Source organism: Narcine bancroftii, chromosome 6 (genome assembly GCF_036971445.1).
Source record: "Narcine bancroftii isolate sNarBan1 chromosome 6, sNarBan1.hap1, whole genome shotgun sequence".
Lineage (NCBI taxonomy): Eukaryota > Metazoa > Chordata > Chondrichthyes > Torpediniformes > Narcinidae > Narcine > Narcine bancroftii.
This window is the reverse complement of record NC_091474.1, coordinates 180,186,163-180,207,461: the sequence shown is the minus strand read 5'-3', so window position 1 is coordinate 180,207,461 and position 21,299 is coordinate 180,186,163. Positions and strand designations below refer to the sequence as shown.

The 21,299-nt window shown below is 43.3% G+C and overlaps 1 protein-coding gene across 6 annotated transcripts in view; it reads left to right on the top strand.

The window, feature by feature from the left end:
- Window positions 1-21,299, top strand: part of fam184ab (family with sequence similarity 184 member Ab) — a 176,267-nt gene that overhangs the window by 73,046 nt on the left and 81,922 nt on the right. For all 6 annotated transcript variants that reach the window (XR_011340594.1, XM_069886853.1, XM_069886849.1 and 3 more), the window contains exons 8-9: window positions 16,152-16,273; window positions 17,705-17,855. Coding sequence is in view for 5 of the 6 variants with exons in the window: in XM_069886853.1 (XP_069742954.1) it covers window positions 16,152-16,273; window positions 17,705-17,855 (273 nt within the window). In the remaining variant the exon portion in view is untranslated. The remainder of the gene's footprint in view (window positions 1-16,151; window positions 16,274-17,704; window positions 17,856-21,299) is intronic.

The following is a 21,299-nucleotide window of genomic DNA, read 5'->3' as shown; positions in this document are numbered from 1 at the left end:
AAAGAATTGGTGTCCACAGACATCTTGGGCAACAAATTCCACAGATTCACCATTTTCTGGCTGAAGAAAATTCTCATCTCTGTTTTAAAGAGACATAGATTTATTCTGAGGCTGTATTGTCTGGTCCTTGACCCCCCCCCCCCCCCCCAAGACTGGAAACATCTTCTCCACGTCCATGCTATCTGTCAGTATGTTTTGATAAGATTCCCCCGTACCCACATCTAAACTCCAGTGAATACAGCCCCACAGCCATCAAACATTGCTTGTGGCGGCCTGCAATTGCGGAAATCGGGCCGGCATATCGTGCAGCAGCTGACGGGGACAGAGATCGCTAAAGCGACTTCCAGGACAACGAACCGGCAGGGATAGAAGCTGGGGCAGCATCAGACCAACAGTCCTAAAATGGCGTGGTTAAGGTGCCCAGCTAACTCAGCAGAAACAGGCTGGGGAAGAAGGGCATTCATATGCTTGGACGTTCCCACCCACTATTGTTATTCATATGGATGACTCAGTCAATCAGCAAAAAATGGCCGGAACTTGAACAGTATAAAAGCAGCCTTTCCAGCCCTAATAAAGGAGTGAGCTTAACCTGCCACACTGTGTGTGTGTGTTTCTTTGTAGCGGTCGGCTAAAATTGGTGACCCCGACGGTTTAGAAGGAATCTAAACCTAGCGATGGAGAACGAAGCAGCAGTCAGCGCAGATGGCCTGAAGTTCCCGACCTTTTGGACAGTTCGACCCAGCTTGTGGTTTAATCTGGCAGAGGCTCAGTTCCAGATTCAGGGCATCACAGCAGAGACCACCTGGTGCTACCATGTGGTCAGCACCCTGAATCCGCAGACTTTATCCACAAACCACCATCGGAAGGCACTTACACTGCCTTCAAAGAGCTATTAATCGAGATGTTCATTCTCTCACGGCGAGAGCGAGGAGCACGTTTGCTCTACCTGGATGTGCTTGGAGAAAGATCCCCGTCAGCACTCATCAATGAGATGCTGGCCCTCCTGGGAGATGAGCAGCCTGGCATCATGTTCGAGCAGGCATTTCTGGAACAGATTCCTGAAGACATCCAAATGCTCCTGGCAGATGCAGATTTCACTGACCCCCCCGGAAAGTCGCAGCACAGGCAGACATTCTGTAGAAACAGAAACAGAAGTGCTCGGCTACCATGGGGCTCGTAAAGAAGTCCCTCAATCCGACCAGAGTGGTCCCAAGCAAGGAACAGCAGACGAGAGGCAGAAGCGAGTCTAGCGACAGATGGTGCTTCTACCACCAGAGGTGGGGCACCGAGGCCCGCCGATGCCAGTCCCCCTGCGAGTTCCAGGGAAAACAACAAGGCCAGCCGTTGCTGATGGGCATGATGGATGGCCACCAAGAGAGCATCATGAACGTCTGGCACCGCCTGTCTGACAGATGTTAGCGTGATACCCCCGACAGGGTTGGACACTAGGCACAGGCTTGTGGGACCCACATTGAGGGCTGCCATCAACAGCAGTATACGGACCTATAGCACTCGTAGGGCCAAGCTGCAGTTCGGGAACAGCCACTTCTCGTGGGAGTTCACGCTGGCTGCAGTGGAACAACCATTCCTCAGAGCGGATTTCCTGCGAGCCCACAGCCTCCTAGTGGACTTAAGGGTAAGTGACAGACTGAGACCTCAGACCATCGCACTGAGGGGTGCTAGGTTTCCGGCAATGCACCTGGACTCCGTCCACAGCTTGGAGGATGAGTTCTCCAAGGTGCTAGCGGGATTCCCAGCAATCTTTTCCCCTCAGTTGCCTCGACACGGCATCAGACATCATATCCTGTCCAAGGGCCCACCTCTCCATGCAAAGGTGAAACAACTTCCCCTGGAGAAGCTGCGACTGGCCAAGGAGGAGTTCTGCAAGCTCGAGGAATTGGGTGTTGTTCGACAGTCAGACAGCCCATGGGCTTCGCTCCTGCACATGGTGCCTAAAACAACTGGGAGCTGGAGACCATGTGGCGACTATCGCCGGTTCAACGAGGCTACCACCCCGGACCGTTACCCCATGCCATATATCCAGGATTTTGCGGCAAACCTGCACGGGGCAACAATATTCTCAAAAGTGGACCTCGTGCGAGGATATCACCAGATCGCGGTGCATCCTGATGACATCCCTAAGACGACCATCATCACTCCATTTGGGCTGTTCAAGTTCACGAGGATGCCATTCGGGCTCAAAAATGCGGCACAGTCATTCCAGTGACTGATGGATGCAGTGGGCTGAGACCTGGATGGCACTTTCATCTACCTCAACGATATCCTCGTGGCAAGTAGAACCCGACAGGAACACCTTCATCACCTCCGAAATCTCTGTCGTCATCTGCAGGAGTTCGGCCTCACCATCAACCTGGCCAAATGCCAGTGTGGCCTGAACACCGTCGACTTCCTGAGCCACAGGATTATAAAAGATGGAGCCACACCACTGCCCGACAAGGTAGAGGCCATCCGCAGCTTCCTGAAGCCCATTACAACCAAAGGTCTGCAGGAGATCGTGAGGATGATAAACTTTTATCCAAGCAGCTGCCTGAGTGATGTGTCCTCTGTTCATCCTGATGTCCGGCAAGGAGAAAGACCTGACCTGGGGCGATGAATCTGCACGTGCATTTGTGGAAACAAAAGAAGCCCTGGCTAAAGCTGCACTCCTGACCCATCCCAGACCAGATGCACCCACGGCCCTCACAGTTGATGCCTCAGGAATAGCGATTGGTGGAGTCCTGGAGCAGCAGATAGAAGGAAGTTGGTACCCACTAGTTTTCTTCAGCAAACATCTGCAGCCCCCTGAACTAAAGTACAGTGCTTTCGATAGAGAGCTGCTGGCACTGTACTTAGTCATCCGCCACTTCCGGTACTTTCTTGAGGGAAGGGCTTTCACAGACCACAAACCACTGACTTTCGTTCTGGCTAAAATCTCCGATCCCTGGTCAGCCCGTCAACACAGACACTTGTCTTACATCTCCGAGTATACCATCGACATCCAGCACATCTCAGGCAAGGCAACATGGTCACGGGCGCCTTCTCAAGATACTGCATCCACTCCCTGGTCAATGGTCTGGACTTCGCAGCACTGGCAGAGGCACAGCAGCAGGATGACAAGATCCCACAGTACGGGACTGCTGTTATAGGTCTACAGCTTCAGGATGTTCCAGTCGGCACAGGTACTACCACCCTCCTGTGCGACGTGGCCACCAGGCAGGTTCGACCTATTGTCCCGATTATATTGCATCCATCAGCAGGCGATGCGTTTTTGATGAATCCACGGGCTGGCACACCCATCCATCAGGTCTATGGTCCAGCTGGTGGCATGGATTGCAGAAACAAGTTCGGGGGTGGACCAAGGTGTGTCTTCTTGTCTTTGGCTTGGCTTCGCGGACGAAGATTTATGGAGGGGGTAAATGTCCACGTCAGCTGCAGGCTCGATTGTGGCTGACAAGTCCGATGCGGGACAGGCAGACACGGTTGCAGCGGTTGCAGGGGAAAATTGGTTGGTTGGGGTTGGGTGTTGGGTTTTTCCTCCTTTGTCTTTTGTCAGTGAGGTGGGCTCTGCGGTCTTCTTCAAAGGAGGTTGCTGCCCGCTGAACTGAGGCGCCAAGATGCACGGTTTGAGGTGATATCAGCCCACTGGCGGTGGTCAATGTGGCAGGCACCGAGATTTCTTTAGGCAGTCCTTGTACCTCTTATTTGGTGCACCTCTGTCTCGGTGGCCAGTGGAGAGCTCGCCATATAACACGATCTTGGGAAGGCGATGGTCCTCCATTCTGGAGACGTGACCCACCCAACGCAGCTGGATCTTCAGCAGCGTGGACTCGATGCTGTCGGCCTCTGCCATCTCGAGTACTTCGATTTTAGGGATGAAGTCGCTCCAATGAATGTTGAGGATGGAGCGGAGACAACGCTGGTGGAAGCATTCTAGGAGCCGTAGGTGATGCCGGTAGAGGACCCATGATTCGGAGCCGAACAGGAGTGTGGGTATGACAACAGCTCTGTATACGCTTATCTTTGTGAGGCTTTTCAGTTGGTTGTTTTTCCAGACTCTTTTGTGTAGTCTTCCAAAGGCGCTATTTGCCTTGGCGAGTCTGTTGTCTATCTCGTTGTCGATCCTTGCATCTGATGAAATGGTGCAGCCGAGATAGGTAAACTGGTTGACCGTTTTGAGTTTTGTGTGCCCGATGGAGATGTAGGGGGGCTGGTAGTCTTGGTGGGGAGCTGGCTGATGGATGTATGCAGTGTCAAACAGCCAAAGTGCAGTGACACACCAAAGTTCCCCCCACAGCCTTTCGAGACAACGGAATGCAGGTTTGAGCACATTCACATGGACATAGTGGGACCCTTGCCAGTCTCTCAGGGTTTCCGCTACCTGTTCACAGTGGTCGACTGCTTCACCCGGTGGCCAGAAGCAATCCCCCTGGCCGACACATCCACCAGGTCTTGTGCCAAAGCACTCCTCTCGTCCTGGATTGCAAGATTCGGATTTCCACAGCACATCACTTCTGACTGAGGTGCACAGTTCACCTCCAGTTTGTTGACCGACATTGCCAACCTGTGGGGTGCTCAGCTACACCATATGATGGCATAACACCTACAAGCCAATGGCGTGGTGGAGCGTTTCCACAGGCACCTCGAGACTGCCCTCATGACCAGACTCAGAGGCCCCAACTGGGTGTACAAGCTACCATGGGCACTACAGGGCATCTGAACAGCGCCGAAAGAAGACCTCCACACATCCTCCGCTGAACTCATCTATGGAACCCTACTCACGTTTCCCGAGGATTTTGTTCCACAGGCCAGAGGACAGCAGGAGGAGACAACCACCTTCCTGGACAGGCTGCTCATAAAGGTCGGTAACCTGGCTCTGATCCCACCCTCAGACACAGACAAGCCAAGTCTAAAATCCCCAAAGAACTCAAGGATTGTGAGTATGTGTTTGCATGCAGAGGACCCCACCATTCACCACTGCAGAAGCCATACGAAGGTCTCTTTCAAGTCATCTGGAACAACAGAGCCACCTTCGAATTGGACATCGGTGGTGAACCAAAGGTCTTCACTACAGATAGACTCAAGCCTGCCCACACAGACCCAGCAGAACCCGTGGAGACATCAACACCTCGATGCAGAGGCAGATCACAAAAGACTTTGGGGACTATACCTACGGACACTACAGACTGAAACTCTAGTTCTGGAGGGAGGGGGTGAGTCATGTGGTGGCCTGCAATTGTGGAGATCGGGCCGGCACATCGCGCGGCAGCAGACACGGGCAGAGATTGCTAAAGCGACTCCCAGGACAACGAACCGGCAGGGGTAGAAGCTGGGGCAGCATCAGACCACAGCCCTAAAATGGCATTAGTCAAGGTGCCCAGCTAACTCAGCAGAAACAGGCTGGGAAGAAGGGCATTCATATGCATGGATGTTCCCACCCGCTATTATTCATATGGATGACTCAGTCAATCAGCAAAAATGGCGGGATCTTGAACTGTATAAAAGCAGCCTTTCCAGCCCTAATAAAGGAGTGAGCTTAGCCTGCCATGCTGTGTGTATGTATGTGTTTCTTTGTAGTAGTCGCCTACATGCTCATGTATTAACCTTCTTGAAAACCCTCCTTTGGACCTTCTCCAATACCAGCACATCCTTCCTTAGATATGGATCCCAAAACTGCTCAAAGTACTCCAAATGTGGTTTAACCAATGCCTTGTAAAGCCTCAGCATTATATCTTTGCCTTCATGTTCTAGTCCTCATGAAATGAATGGTAATAATATATTTGGCTTTTTGAGTCAACCTACAAGTTAACTGACAGGGAATCCTTTTTCCCTCTGCTTTCTGCATTCTCTCCCTACTTAAATATTAGTCCACTTCTTTATTCCTTTATCAAAGTACATGACAATACACTTCTCTACATTGTATTCCATCTGCCACTTCTTTGACCCTTCTCCTAATCTATCCAAGTCCCTCCCACTGCCGACTTCCCCAACATTATTCGCGCCTCCAGCTATCTTCCTATCATCAGCAAAGTTTGCCAAAAAAACATCAATTTTGTTGCCAACGGCCAGCTAGAAAAGGTCCTGTTTGTTCCTGCTCTTTGTTTTCTTCAAGTCTACCAATCTTCTATTCATGCTTGTACCTTTCATGGAACATGTGGCCTTCTGAAAATCTAAGTAAACCAAATGCCCTGACTGTCCTTTGCCTCGCTCAGAACTTCCTCAATGAACAACAAACAAATTTGCCAGGCTTGATCTCCCCTGTAGGAATCCATGCTGACTTGGGCTTATTTTATTTTGTATTTTCACATATTCTGAAAACTCATTCTTAATAATGGACTCTCGAATCATGTGAACCACTAATGTTAGGCTATCTGACTTGTAATTACCTGTATTTTATCTATGGAATCATTCCCAACTTCAGCGATTCCTGAAATATCATGACTAATATATTCACAATCTCTTCATCTACCTCTTTCAGAACCCTGGGCTATACTCCCTCCAGTCCATGTGACTTATCCAGTATTCTAAGAACCTTCTCCTTAGTCATAGCAATTACACTCACTTCAGCTCCGACTCTCTTGAATTTCTGGCACGTCACTGAAGACTGATACAATATATATGTTCAGTTGATCCACAACTTCTTGGTTCCTCATTACCACTTCTCCAGAATACCAGTGTCCACTTTTGCTTCTCTCTGATATCTGAAAAACTTTGGGTGTCTTCCTTTGTTATTGGCTGTCTTACTTTGATATTCATCTTTTTTCTCTTTGTTTTTAATTGCCTTCTGTTAGATTTTAAAAGCTACCCCATCGTCCAATTTCCTATTAATTTTTGCAATACCGTATGCCCTCTCTTTTGCTTTTATGTTGGTTTGACTTCCACTCTCAGCCATGGTTGTCATACCCTCCATTTAGAATGGTTCTTCTTCATTGGGAAGAAACAATAATGCATCTTTCAAATACTGTTTAGAAACTCCTGCCAATGCTGCTCTACTGTCATCCTTGTTAGGGTTCCCTTCCAATGAACTTTGGTCAGCTCCTTTCTCATGCCTCCATAATAACCTTTACTCAATTGCAATGCTGACATGTCTGAACTTCACTTCTTCCTTACTAAATGTGGGGTGAATTCTAGCACATTGTGATTGCTACACCCTATGATTCCTTTACCTTGAGTTCCAGAATCAAACCTGATTGATTGCACTACACCAAATCCAGAGTTGCCTCTTCTCCAGTGGGTTTGACCAGAAGTTGTTCTTAAAAATAAAACATTTTGTAGACATTTTACACATTCCTTCTCTTTGGATTCAGCCCCTACCTAATTTCCCCAGTCTTCCTATATATTGAAGCCCTCATGACCATCATAAGGTTATATTTTTACATATCTTCTCTAACTCTTGTTAGAATTTGCACCCTATAACCTGGCTGTTATTTGGAGTTTTTAAACCCTCACAGTTTCTCAACTCTATGCACAAAGATTCTCCACCCCTTGATTCCATTTCCCTTCTTGTAAGGGATTGGATTTCACTTTTTAGTTACAGATTCCCCTCTGCCCACCTGCCTGTCTAGCTCCCAGCTGTGATCCTCCTTCAGAAACATCTCACACATTGTCATACCTCCCAATTTCTCACTGAGCTTTAAGCACAGCTACCCAATTTCGTACACTGAATGCATTTAAATACACCTTCAGTTGTGGGTTCAACACCCTTCCCGCCTTTGTCTTTGTGTTGTCAGATCTTAAATTTTTACAGTCTTATCTTTCATCCTGGTCACTTCTGTAGCCTCTCCTGCACATTCCTTCCCTTTAACTTTATCCATACTTTTTAATTCTATTGAACTCACCCCCCTATTTAGTTTGAAGCCTTATCCACAGCGCTAGTTATGTGATTCACCAGAACCCTGGTTCCAGTGCAATTCAAGTGGACACCGAGCATCAGAAGAGCTCCCTCCTTCCCCAATACTGGTGCCAATGCCCCACAAATTCAAACCCTCCTCTCCCTCAGCAGGTTTTGAGCCACAAATTTAAATCCCTGATCTTATTAATCCTGTGAGAGATGGGAAAATTGACCTAAAATTATGAACATGGAAGAAACTAAAGTTCATCAGTAAAATGGCTGAAACCAGTTCAAACAGGATAAGTTTGGGGCTTAGGATGCAGGAAAGCAGAGTCAGCACGATTAACATAAGAATCTTCTATCCTTTGTGACAAGACCATAGGACTAAGATAAGGAATGGTAAGGTACAATAGAATGTAGGAAGTTGAGGTAGTCTGGATCAGATAAGGGTCTCCTAGCCCTGGACAGAAGTACCAAGTCATACATTTCTAATTAGCTAACCATACACAGATTTATACATATGAAATTAGCCAACCCTAGATAGAATGAGTCAACTCTGCATATCAAGAGACTGTAGCCCAGAGAATCAGGAAGGTGTGAATAAGGACAATGACATGAAGGGACACCGACAGGATAACCCCCCCTGGTTCTCCAAGTATACTGAAACTGCACGTAGGCAGGAAGAATTACCTATGCCAAACCCATTCAGGGGGCAGAAGAATGTAAGGGGGAGGGCATTCTGATACTGAAATTGACTGTATAAAAGTTGGGTGAGCCCCAGTATGTGTGTGTATTCCCAGGGTAAGGGGAAGCACCCAACTTTGCATTGTTGTAGTAATAAATGTTCTTTGTTCTCAATTTTTGTCTCGAGCAATTTCTTTAAAGGTACTTTAATTCCTAACAAATGGGGGCTCGTCCGGGATCACACTCCCTCCACTGACAGAGTACCCCGACGACGAGAGTAGGTGCACCCCGGCTGATTCAGCTGGACTCACGGGCGACGGGTGGCTGGTCAGTGGAAGAAGCGAGTGATATCCGAGAAGAGGCATTGAGAACAAACGGCGGAAGGACGCGCGCTAGAGCAGTACTGCCAGAACTCGGTAAGAGTATTTTACTTGTTCCTAAGTATGGGAATAGCGGGCAGTAGAGATGAGAGTCCTGACACAGGACGTGACCACCAGATAGCTACGTACAGCCCGCTTGGGATGATGTTATCTGAGTGGGGCACAGGAAAGACCCGCGGTAAAGACAAACTGACGACGGTCAGGTATTGTTGTAATGAATGGGTGGGATACCCGGTTAAAGGGAGCTCCGTGTACTGGCCAAAATTCGGATCCGAGGATGAATGGATGTGTGAAGTTTGAACTTATGGCTCTATCAAAACCAGCCAGACAATGTTGAGAGCAGGGAATATGCAGCCTGCTGGCTCAAGGGATCCATTGAACAGCTGGTTTTGAATGAGAAAGAATTCAGGAATAAGAGAGAGGAGGAACCTCTTGTCCCTGAACCACAGGGTTGGGATGTGTTACATTCCCTCCCTCCACCCTATGTTCCTCCTATGCCGGCTCCTATCTTTCCTTCCCCTCCTATGACCTACCCTTCTGCACCTTCCCCACCTCCCCCACCACTAGAGAAGAGAGCAGGAGTGGTATGATAACTTGCTCACAAAGCACTCGATTACCACCTCTGTTGGCAGGAGAGAGAGGTAACTTTAATTCAGAACAGCGTGAGACTCTTCAGGAAGAAAGGGCAGAACCCTTTGATTCATTTCCCAGGGAGCAGGAACCCAGACCTAATAAGCCAGAAACCAATTGGATGAGACCACTGCGGGAAGTTCCCATGAGAGAAGGTCTCGGTTTCGTAAATGTGCCCCTGACCAGTACTGAAGTGTGTAACTTTAAGAAAGAACTGACCTCCCTGATAGAAGATCCCCAGGGATGTGCCGAACAGTTAGACCAATTTTTGGGACCAAATATATATACAATATGGGGGTCTCGACATAGAATCCCCAGCAGGGGAACAATTGGTACTAACAGGTTTTGTTACCAACTCAGCCCCAGACATTAAGAGAAAATTACAAAAGACAGAAAATTGGCATGAGCAGGGAATAACCCAGCTTCTACAGATCACACAAAAAGCATTTGTCCAGACATCTGAGGATAAGCAGAAAGCAAAGGCTAACATTTTGATGCAAGCAGTTAAAGGAATAGTAGATGAGTAACAAAAAAAAAAAAAGGCAGGGACTGTGTGCCAGCTCCTGAATGTTGGGAGAAGTGCAGGGAGTGGGAGAGTAGAGACCAGAGATAATTTCATAAATCACGACTTCCCACTTCAGTCACTGACCAATATTGATTAAAATTCATGCTAAAAATTAAATGTCATAAATGATCGTTTTTCAATACTGTAGAATTAGCGAATTTAACTACCAGTTAATTCCAATTTATGAAATAAATTGTATTTAAATGTGATTTTGCACAGGGAGTACCTGAGAGTTGAGTGATGTTATAACATTTGCAGGGAGAAATGTTTGCGCAAATAGGGTGAGTTCTATACATCTTAACTTTAAGTGTATGTGAGATAAAGAAAGGATCTGATGTGTAAAGTGGCTGGATCAGCCAGTTGAAGGGGGAGTGTGCATGTCCCTTTAAGTACACTGTGGCACTTGAAATTGAGGCTTCAGGCTCTTGTCTTGCAGTTAGAGGTATGGAGCCCTATCAACACATTTAATACATTTCTTCTACACATTCAGCAGTCAAGGTCCGTGAGTTTAAAGATCACCCACCTCTGGAGAATAAAGATACCTCTGGGGATTCCTATGGGGATTCCTATAAGTTTAATCATTCATTTCTCTGGTGCATTTTCCTCTGGAGTGAAATTAATGCCTCAGCACAATTTCTCTGTATTGCCGCTGTTATTTAATTCATGATAACTTTCCCCCATTCATCAGGTTTATATTTAAATCCGGTAGTGCGGAAGTTACATTGTAAATAATCACGGAGGTAAACCCTGCGCAACTGGATTCAGCTTAATGGAGAAATAAACCTGCGAACTGGTCTATGGTGCTGTGTGAGTACTGCAATAGGTGGAATATGATTTAAATTGGTGGCATAGTTCAGAACAATTGGGTGCATAAGAATAATAATATCATTAAGAACTCACAGATCTTGTACCAGATGCTATTCAGTACATCTTGACTTAAGGACTGGAGAAATTGGCATGTTAGAATGAGATTGGCATGGTACCAATATTTCTTGATTCAATAATGACTCCACAAGCTCCAGGATTCATGCAGCAGAACTTTTAAGTGGAATATAATAGAAACTAGCCTGTACTTAAATTATTGTGTGTGCAATCCTCAGAAGAACATCTTTTAACTTTTTTTTGGTGCCTGTTTTACAGACTGTTTTAAATAAGGCCAGCTCCTGTGAGCTGTGGCACAAGGCATTTTACTTAAGGCAGAACTAAAGGTTGAATATGTTTCAAGTTCTCTTGCAGGGGCTCTTGTGCTGCAATGTCTGTTATGTACTCACTCTAACAAATTGGAGGGTTGTGCCCCATACAGACAAGCAGCTCCAACTGCATTTTAATAAGGTCTAACATATTCAAAACCCATGCAAATATGGTTTGTGTTTCATTTTACAATTTTTACACTAACACAAAGGAAAGTCAGATTGTTATTCATTTTATTAAAATCTAGTGATTGGTTATATGTAAAAGCATGGCAAGAGGATCAACTAAAACCTGCCTGGGATGGTCCCTTCTGTGTACTTTTAATTACAGACACAGCAGTAAGAACAAGAGAGAAAGGCTGGACCCACATTCAAAGAATTAATGACAAAGTGCCATAATGTTACAATTTTATTCGTTTTTTTTTAATGGTTTATTCAGTTTTGTGTATTTTATTGCTGTTTTCAATGAGCTTTACATTTATTGTGGTTTTATTCAGTTCTTCTTGCATTTGATTGCTGTTTTCAATGAGCTTTACATTTATTGTGGTTTTATTCAGTTCTTCTTGCATTTGATTGCTGTTTTCAATGAGCTTTACATTTATTGTGGTTTTATTCAGTTCTTCTTGCATTTGATTGCTGTTTTCAATGAGCTTTACATTTATTGTGGTTTTATTCAGTTCTTCTTGCATTTTATTGCAGTTTTCAATGAGCTTTACATTTTTTGTGTTTTATTAAGTTCTTATTGTATTTTAATGAGCTTACATGTATTCTTCATTGTTGTTTACTAATTTCTTTGGAATATTGTTCGTTAATGTTTTAAGCCCCCCTGGAATAGGGGCAGCAGAGGTTACAATTCAGCTCCTTTAGAATGTAGACAGGGCATAGATTTAATGTATAGTCATAATGGGATATAAGGGATCCCAATACGGACCAGGGGAATTAAACAGCTTTAGTGGAGTACTCTCGATGTTTTAAGTACTTCTGGAGAAGGGGTAGCAGAGGTTACAGATTGTACTGTTTTACAGGCTAGAGAGGGCATAGAGGCAAGGTATTTAGAATACGGATCAGGGAAACACAGTGGGGATAGGCAGTCACACAGTGAGGCACCTGTGTACACAGACTAACCGCAAAACAAACAATGTACATTTCACACAAAGGGGGAAACTAACAAGCTAACCGCAAAACAAACAGACACTTCACACAACCACGAGACACATAATCCCCCACCTGGCTCTCTCTCTCTGATCATCCCTGAAGGGGAACACCTGTTTTCAGGGAGCTGCTGCTCATCTGGTGCTTATATAACGTGGAAAGGAGCGAAGTAGAGTGCAGGGTGTCAAAATCCTCACAAAGGACATTGGATTGTACATGTAGCAGAGAGAGAGAGAGAGTTGACACATATGCTAATGTTGGCAGACAAGCTGCAACACACAGTTAAATCACAAGAAACAATCCCCCCCCAGCTTGGTCTCTTTTCATCACCCCATGAAAGGGAGCACCAGTTTCCAACAACGTGAGCTGCTTGACACTTTAATATCAGGCTCCAAACAGCCTTCGGAGATCGGTGGCCCTAGGGTTCGGGGCTGAAGAGGACATCAGATACTAGCCACAATCAAACGGAACCGCCTGACTACTGCTACTCGTTCGCTGCTGAAGGCAGCGCTTCTCATAGACTTCGTCGGGACAACACTTAACAAAGGTCGTGTGCTTCAAAGACACTGCTTCCATATTTCAACGTATGGGATGGACTAGACTCTTTACTGAGAACTGGAGCCTGATACTCCAAACCCTAATAAGCAGCTGGACTCACTCCCCTGACCTTCATGGTGCTCCCCTACCTAAAGACTTTACACAGACATTACAATTCGGTTATTGACCAGCTGGGTAAAACTACACCTTACACTTGAAAGATCAGTGTTACTGATCTAAAAGAAAAGTGAGGAAAGGGGGGGGGGGGGGGATCAGTCACACTGACACTAGTAACCAAAGATCAGTAACACTGATCATGGTGAAAGATCAGTATTACTGATCTAAAAGAAAAGTGAGGATTGTGAGAGATGGGAAAATTGACCTAAAATTATGAACATGGAAGAAACTAAAGTTCATCAGTAAAATGGCTGAAACCAGTTCAAACAGGATAAGTTTGGGGCTTAGGATGCAGGAAAGCAGAGTCAGCACGATTAACATAAGAATCTTCTATCCTTTGTGACAAGACCATAGGACTAAGATAAGGAATGGTAAGGTACAATAGAATGTAGGAAGTTGAGGTAGTCTGGATCAGATAAGGGTCTCCTAGCCCTGGACAGAAGTACCAAGTCATACATTTCTAATTAGCTAACCATACACAGATTTATACATATGAAATTAGCCAACCCTAGATAGAATGAGTCAACTCTGCATATCAAGAGACTGTAGCCCAGAGAATCAGGAAGGTGTGAATAAGGACAATGACATGAAGGGACACCGACAGGATAACCCCCCCTGGTTCTCCAAGTATACTGAAACTGCACGTAGGCAGGAAGAATTACCTATGCCAAACCCATTCAGGGGGCAGAAGAATGTAAGGGGGAGGGCATTCTGATACTGAAATTGACTGTATAAAAGTTGGGTGAGCCCCAGTATGTGTGTGTATTCCCAGGGTAAGGGGAAGCACCCAACTTTGCATTGTTGTAGTAATAAATGTTCTTTGTTCTCAATTTTTGTCTCGAGCAATTTCTTTAAAGGTACTTTAATTCCTAACAATCCCTTGACAATTTGCATGAGGCTTAGTTGGCAACCTGGTGATGATTAACTTTTTGATTCTGATTTTTAATTTAGTCCCAACCTGCTCAAATTCTGTCAGCATAACCTCCCTCCTTGTTCTTCTGATGTCACTGGTACCTACATGGACCATAACAACTGGATTTTTTCTCTCCAACTCCAAATTCCTCTACAGGTCAGGTGAGATATCCCACACTTGGGCATTAGCCAGGTAATATAGCCTTCGGGGCTCTCGATCTTTGCTACAGAAAATAGTGTCTATTTCCCTGACTACATTACCATTATACTTCACTCCTATTCTCATTCCCCCCCACCCACCCCCCCCACCTCACCCCCTCTTGAATAGCTCTATGAACCACAGTGTCACAGTCAGGCCATTCTTCCCTCCTACACTCCCACTCTCTCCCTCAGAGGGAGAGCAAGACCCTGTGAATTGGTGGAGGGCTGAGGCTCTGACAGAACTACCCCTTAGATCCAACTAGTTCCACCAGCAATCAAGTCTTTTATCCCTGACTACAGACCAAATTTGAAGCAGTTAGTCTAATGGTTTGACTTCCTGAGATAGTGTCCAGGTAACTCTCTCCCTCCCTGATGTGTCAGTGCTTGAAGCTCAGTTTCCAGATCATCAATTTTGAGCTCGAGTTCCTCAGTCAACCAACACTTGATGCCACTGTGGTCAGCTGGAACCACAATGGAGCTACAACTCCTGGCCCAGAATCCTTATTTTATATAAATAGCTGTAATTGGATGTTGAAAAAAAAACAATTTCCGAGGTACTGCAATAGCAATGCTGCCACTGGCGTGGATCTGGGTAGAGCGGGGAGCGGTGAAGTAGCATTCCTCCACAGGGTTCTACTGCCCAGTCCTACTACCAACAGCTCAACAACATCCTTTAAATGGCTTGTTAAAGAAGTCGACGATGGTTTTATTTTAAATCCAGTCAGCATTGGGTCTGGATCCAAGATGACAGCACTTGTACTGGCAGTGGCCTTAAGTAGTTCCAAACTCCAGAGAAGCAGAGGACTGGTGGAGGACACCAGAAAATAGAGAGAACACCTACCCCCCCCCACCCCCCCCCCCACACTCCACCATTTGAGAAGAAGCAGAGGAGAGGACCTACAGATGGTGAACATGGCGGTGGACCAGTGATGTGATCTGTGGCTGAAGAACAGACAGGCGGTGGGATGTTAGCAACTCAAGGCTTGGAACCCATGCAGACTACAGGCTGCTGGTGACTTGAGGTTAAAGAAATCACTCTAGTCTGCGGACTGCTGGAGATTGGTTCAAGACTGGCTGAAGCGGTACCAGATATCGGAATCAGGATATGAGAGCATGCTGAGGGCTAGAGGAGCTCCTGACAGGCTTTGGGTGCTGAAGGTTTCCTGATTGTGTCGGAGATTTTGAGCTGAAGCTTGGGTTGCCAATAATTTGGACTGAAATCTGTGTGGCTGTAGAGGCTATAGGAGCACTGGAGGTGAATCCATGGACACTTAGTGACTCTGGACTCTCTTTTTCTTCTGTTTCTCTGGCTATAAGGGATGCTAGATAATTTCCGCTGATGGCAAATCTTCGACTTAAGGCAGACTAAATGCAATGTCATCTAATATTACATATTTTTATTATTTGACAATAAAAATAATCTTGAATTACTTTGTTTAGTCTCAAGTGCCAACCTACTGGACAATTACTGTTTTTGAGTGGTTTATGAGGGAAGTTTAAGGGACTTATCAGTTTCACTGTGAAGCAGCTGTTCACCAAAGTTTCCAAGTCACAGATGGAGCAGATGCTCTACCTGAGTTTCCCTTTCTTTTACTGGCTCCAGTTAATTACAGACACTTCTTATTTACATTTTTTTTAAAGTGTAACTCTCTTGATCACACTCACCAACGCCCATCACTGGGAAAGAAAATATCCAGGATGGGGTAGATCCTTCTGTACGTTGGCTCGCTTTCCTAGACAGCAAAGGGGTGTAGATCGAGTTGATGGAGATTTGTGTTATGTTTTGGGCTGCATTCACAAGCTAATTTTCTGAATGCCTCAAGTACATAATTCCAATGTAATATTTTTGACCCATTATCTGTTTATTATAATCGTAATTTACTTGTATGCCATAGGGAGAAATGGAACAACAAAGGCAGAACTACGAGACGCAACTAACTGTAGCTAAAGAAGAATGTAAATTCAAATTGGAAACATTAGAAAAGGATCTGGAACAAAAGTGGAAAATAGTTATGAGGTAATTCATTGTTCTTCATGAATGAAAACCACAAGGAAGCATATGGGCTGCCCACCAATTCTAAACCCAACCAGATCTCCTCGACTAGTGGATGCAGGCATCTTGCTGGCAGTAATTGCCACTGTGAGTTGTTTTAAAGAAATAGTTGAAATGTAATCATCTGTAAAACTCTGATCACCATCAACCCCAAAGATAAATACTTGGGATTTCAAGTAATGATATTGAGGAACAGGAAGGAAATGTGTGTAGCTTCCTGACATATTACAGACAGAAACATTTAGCCTCTGAGAGGAAGGTTTAGTGGTCTAGCTCCTTAAATAACATGTTTTATGACCTGATTAGATTTTGACTAGAACAGCACATATGTTAATGACAATTGTGTTTTCAAAAAAGTGGAAATGTGTCTGAAATTGTAACAGACATCCTGCATTTTTCCCCTTTTCATTTCATTAGAACAATTTTATACAATGTCTACTGTTAGAAATGACCAATGTCATTTTAAGATTGTGTTAATCCCTAAATTTTCTATTGGACATAGGGGCTCACCCAAGAGAACTCATATCCATCTACCCCATCCACAATTAGCCTTGCTCACAACTCTTATTGTTGTAATAAAATATTGGTGTAATATCAGAATTGCCTATGTTTATCAATATTGAAAGTGTTTAATGTATCATATATGTTGAACGTTGAGTGGGTGGGGAGGGGGGGTGAAGGAGGGAGGGAAGGGAGGGGGGAAATGGGGAGAAAATGACACTGTGTATATTCAAGAGGGAAATGTTTGTGTGTATTTTGGTCAGTATGGTTCATAGTGTGAAAAATATTTTTTTTTAATTGAAAGGGAGGGAAGTAAATATTCCGTTCGCATATTGCACATCTTACACTGAATTTTTAAGTTGCAGATAAGGGAAGAGGATGAAAAGAATCAATGTAATGCGTGTGATAGAATAGAAGCCAATGGTATTAAGATCATGAGTAGTGTAATTCATGCTGGATAGGCTATGAACCATATTTACAGTATTATTCTATAGGTGAGAAAATCAAAAGAAGTAGATATAATATAAGTTACATTAGTTCCTGCAGTTTGCCTTTGAGGAACCATCATGCAGATGGAGGTCTATATTTGCAATTTAGAAAAATGAAAGATGATCTGATTGAAAGGCCATGTAAAAAGATTTGAGGATTAGTAAATAACTTTTCACAAGTTTTGACACAACTTATTATAACTGGTCCATTAAGGGAAAGGTTTTCAACAAGGAGTCTTTAGGTTTTTTCTTGAACCAGAAACTTTTGATATTTTCATTTCCTTTTCTGAATCACTCAGCGTTATGAATTAAAAATGTTCATTAACATTTTCTATGCTTGTATCATTACTCAAAACTCTTTAATCCTTTTGTATTTTATATTACTGAAGTGATGTCTTTATCTTAGGGAGCAATATGAAAAATTATGTGCAACGTTAGAAAGACAGCATGCAGATGAGAAACGGTTTGCATTGGCTCACCTCTCACACCAAAAGGACCAAGAAATCAGTGCAGAGAAGGAAGGTTGCCAGAAAAAGGTAGAAGATCTTTTGAATCAGGTATGCGTTGAACTTGTCTAAAATTATTACTGTACTATATCAAAGTACAACTTTTATTTTGTAAACCTTGTTTTTGTTAAATACAAATCATAAAGAAACTATACACCTTTAAAGCTGCATTTGTTCTTTTCATATGCTTCAGAATGCTGATTGAACTAATATCAAAAAAAAGTTTTATTTTAAAATATTGTGCCCAACAGGAAAGTTGTAATTAATTATAGCAAGAATATGATTAAATTTTCACCCTTACTCTTTTCTGAAGATGATGGCTTGCTAAGATATCATTCCATTCACTGGAGCTTTTTTTAATGTTAATTAACCCATTTGTTCCAATCTTTCCTGTGACTGTGAGTGTGCTTACTAATTAATATTGGGAGAAGGGCCAATAAACCTGCCAAGTTGTGTCCTGACTGCAGTAGTTTCTACATCTCTTTACTTTTGCAGAACATTAGTTCAAGAGCAGCACTTTCTTCTTTTCTGCAACTCTCAGAAATATTTTAATTTTAGTTGAAACAATTCTCATTGCATCTTTATTAATAGTAAAGAATCTATGTTACATTGGAACAAAAACCATCAACTTGGCTCAAACAAGAAAGAATGCAAATGCTGGGAAAATGGAGCAAGGACACACAGAATACAGGAAGAAGTCAGTTGGTCAGGTCACCTTCATGGAAGGCAATACACATTTGGGCTGAAACCCTTCATCACATAAATCCGAATAAAAGAGTGAGGTGGAAGGGAAAGAGCATGAGCTGTCAGGCATTAGGTGAATACAAGTGACTGGGTGGGAGGGAAGAAATAGCGGTGGGGGGGTGGGGTGATGGAGTAGGAAGTGCTGGTCGGCAGAGGGTTGAAGAAGTTGCAGGGAAGGGGGTGAGAAGCCAAAGGAGGGAAAGTGTGGAAGATTGGCAGGTAAGGAAGGGGAAAGACAAAGTCGAATGGAGTCAGAGAGATTAGAAAAAGCAAATGGATCGAGACTTAATGGCCCCATGATATAGTGTCCTATCAGAATGCATGTTCCTTAGCCCTTTGCTTCTTCCTCCTATCATCTCCACATTCTTTCCCTCTTCATCTTCCACCTATATTCACCTATCTGCTATCTTGTGGTTCTCCCCTTTTATCCACACTTTTATTAGAGCTTCTAACCTCTTGCTATTCCTGATGAAAGGTTATAGCCTGAAATATTGACTGTCTATTGTCTTTCATGGGTGCTGCCTATCCCATTGATTTCCTCCTGCATCTTGTGTGTTGCTTCAACTTGGCTTAATATTGTTTCAAATCTCCATGTTTTTAAATACTGTAGCAAGACAGATTTTTGGTTAGCAATCACAGATGCTAAATTCCAATAGCATTCATTGAAAATGTGGAACAATATTTTTATGCTCGATTTAGCTTAAAGCTGATTACTAGATGTCTTAGTGTAACAAGACCCATTAAAGCATAAAATAAAATGAGGAAACATTTTTACAGAAAAGAATTTAGTTTCTTTCTAATTTCATGGTCTCTTTCAAATTGTCTAATGCAATAAAAGTCCTAAAATCTGGACTGCCCAGGGATGGCGTCGGTTCAGATTTTCTGAATTTTCGGGCAGTGCTTTTAAAATTCAAATTTAAGGAGAATAAAGAAAAGATGAACAGGTATATTTTTAATTGTATTTTATATGTTAAAATGTAAATAAACTAAGTATAAATAACAAATAAATATTTATTTATTCATTTCTGCAACTTCTGTGCTTCTTTGGCACTTATGCATGTACACACAAGCCTGCTAAATTTAAAAAATCTTGAGAACTTTTGAGAAATTCGTATTCTCGGGTGGTTTGGATTTTTGGACTTTTATTCTATTTTTGATTACACATTACTCCAATTTGACTAATTGCATCATCTTCCCTTCATCTGTTCTTTTAGTTCTGTCCTCAAAGAACTTTTTGAATCATTAAAGCAATTAACCAGACAGTACTGCAGGAAATCTAAATGGGAAAACTAATAAGTAAAGGAAAAACTGGATAAAACTTCATAATGAGCAAGGAAGAAAAAAGACTCAAATCTGAAGAGAAGTGTGGGCAGAAAGCAGGAAGTGGAAAAATCAAAGATCAGGAAAAGGAAGAAAGATTGAGTTTTTAACAAAGAGCTTCTCAATCAATAATGTGAACTGGCAGTAGCTCTATTTGATTTCTCATTTAGATGCTCCACATTTAGCTGCCTCATTATTTTGAGGTGGAACTTCTCTTTTCTCTTTTAATATTTTTAATTTATTTTATATTTTGTTTAGAATACGTCAATAATTAAATTTGCATTGCCAATACAGGAGTCACTATGGCCAACTGAATGTGCTGCCCATATGATAAAAAAAATTATCCTGACATTTCTTCAGAAATTTGGCTCCCTTATCAATATTTAATCCAGTTCTTTAAAAGAAGTGCAGACTAAATACTTCTAATCACCATGTGTCCAGGCCATCAAGGAATTCTTCAATGACATCTTCTATGACTGTGCTCAACACTTAGAGGAGACTGATGGAATAGAAATTAGTCACTTTGGATGGTGGTTACATTAGATTAGGTTTCCATTTTTTGATAGTAATTTTTATTTTATCAAGTAGGATCAGTCTTGCAACTATACCAATTATTCTGGGGAGGGCTAATTTTGGAGAAAATTCTCAGTACCAAAGTTGAAATGTGAATTTTTAAATGTCTGCATTTAAAATTTTGCAGAATCAAAAATTGTGTTCACAATTTTGTATATAGAAGGAAAACTAATTTAATCTAGTTGATAGTGGGAAAACCTGGGTAATGCAAGACACACAAGAAGAATACCAGACTAAAGGTGAGAGAAGAAAGTTAAAAGGAGATTGATGAGGCAAAGTTTTACACAGAGATTGATGGGTTCCTGGAACAAGTGCTAGAAAAGTGGTGGAACCAGATATGATGTGTTCAGACAGGAGCTGTGTCACGTGATGATGTGGAGTTAGTGATGTAATCCCTACTCTCCCTGAAAAAGTTTAAAGAAGATTTTTTAAAATGCAGAAAAGTTTAAAAGAACAGTGAAAGAAACCGTCAGAAGAATTGGAGAAAAGAACAGGATGCCACCAAAGAAGGAAAAACTTGTTATTACAGTCCTGAAGCCAGAAAAAGAAAAGGACAAGGAGAAAAAAAATAAGGCCTATCTCAAAGAAGGAGCCTGGAGCTGTTCAGAATCTGGTCCTCCGTAGTGAACGCCAGGGAGATGGGGAGACCTTGAGCTCTTTCACTCAAGGTCTCCCCCGACAATGGCCGCTGGTAACTAAAGAAGAACATCTACTGCGCAGGCACGAGGAGTCATGCATGTGCAGAGAAGAAAAAAAAGAAGCACTTTAAAAAAAAAAAATCCTGAACCTGACAGCTCCGGGGAAGAACCAAGTGAAGAACTAATAGAGGTAGAAGTTGAATATGACACAAAACAAGTA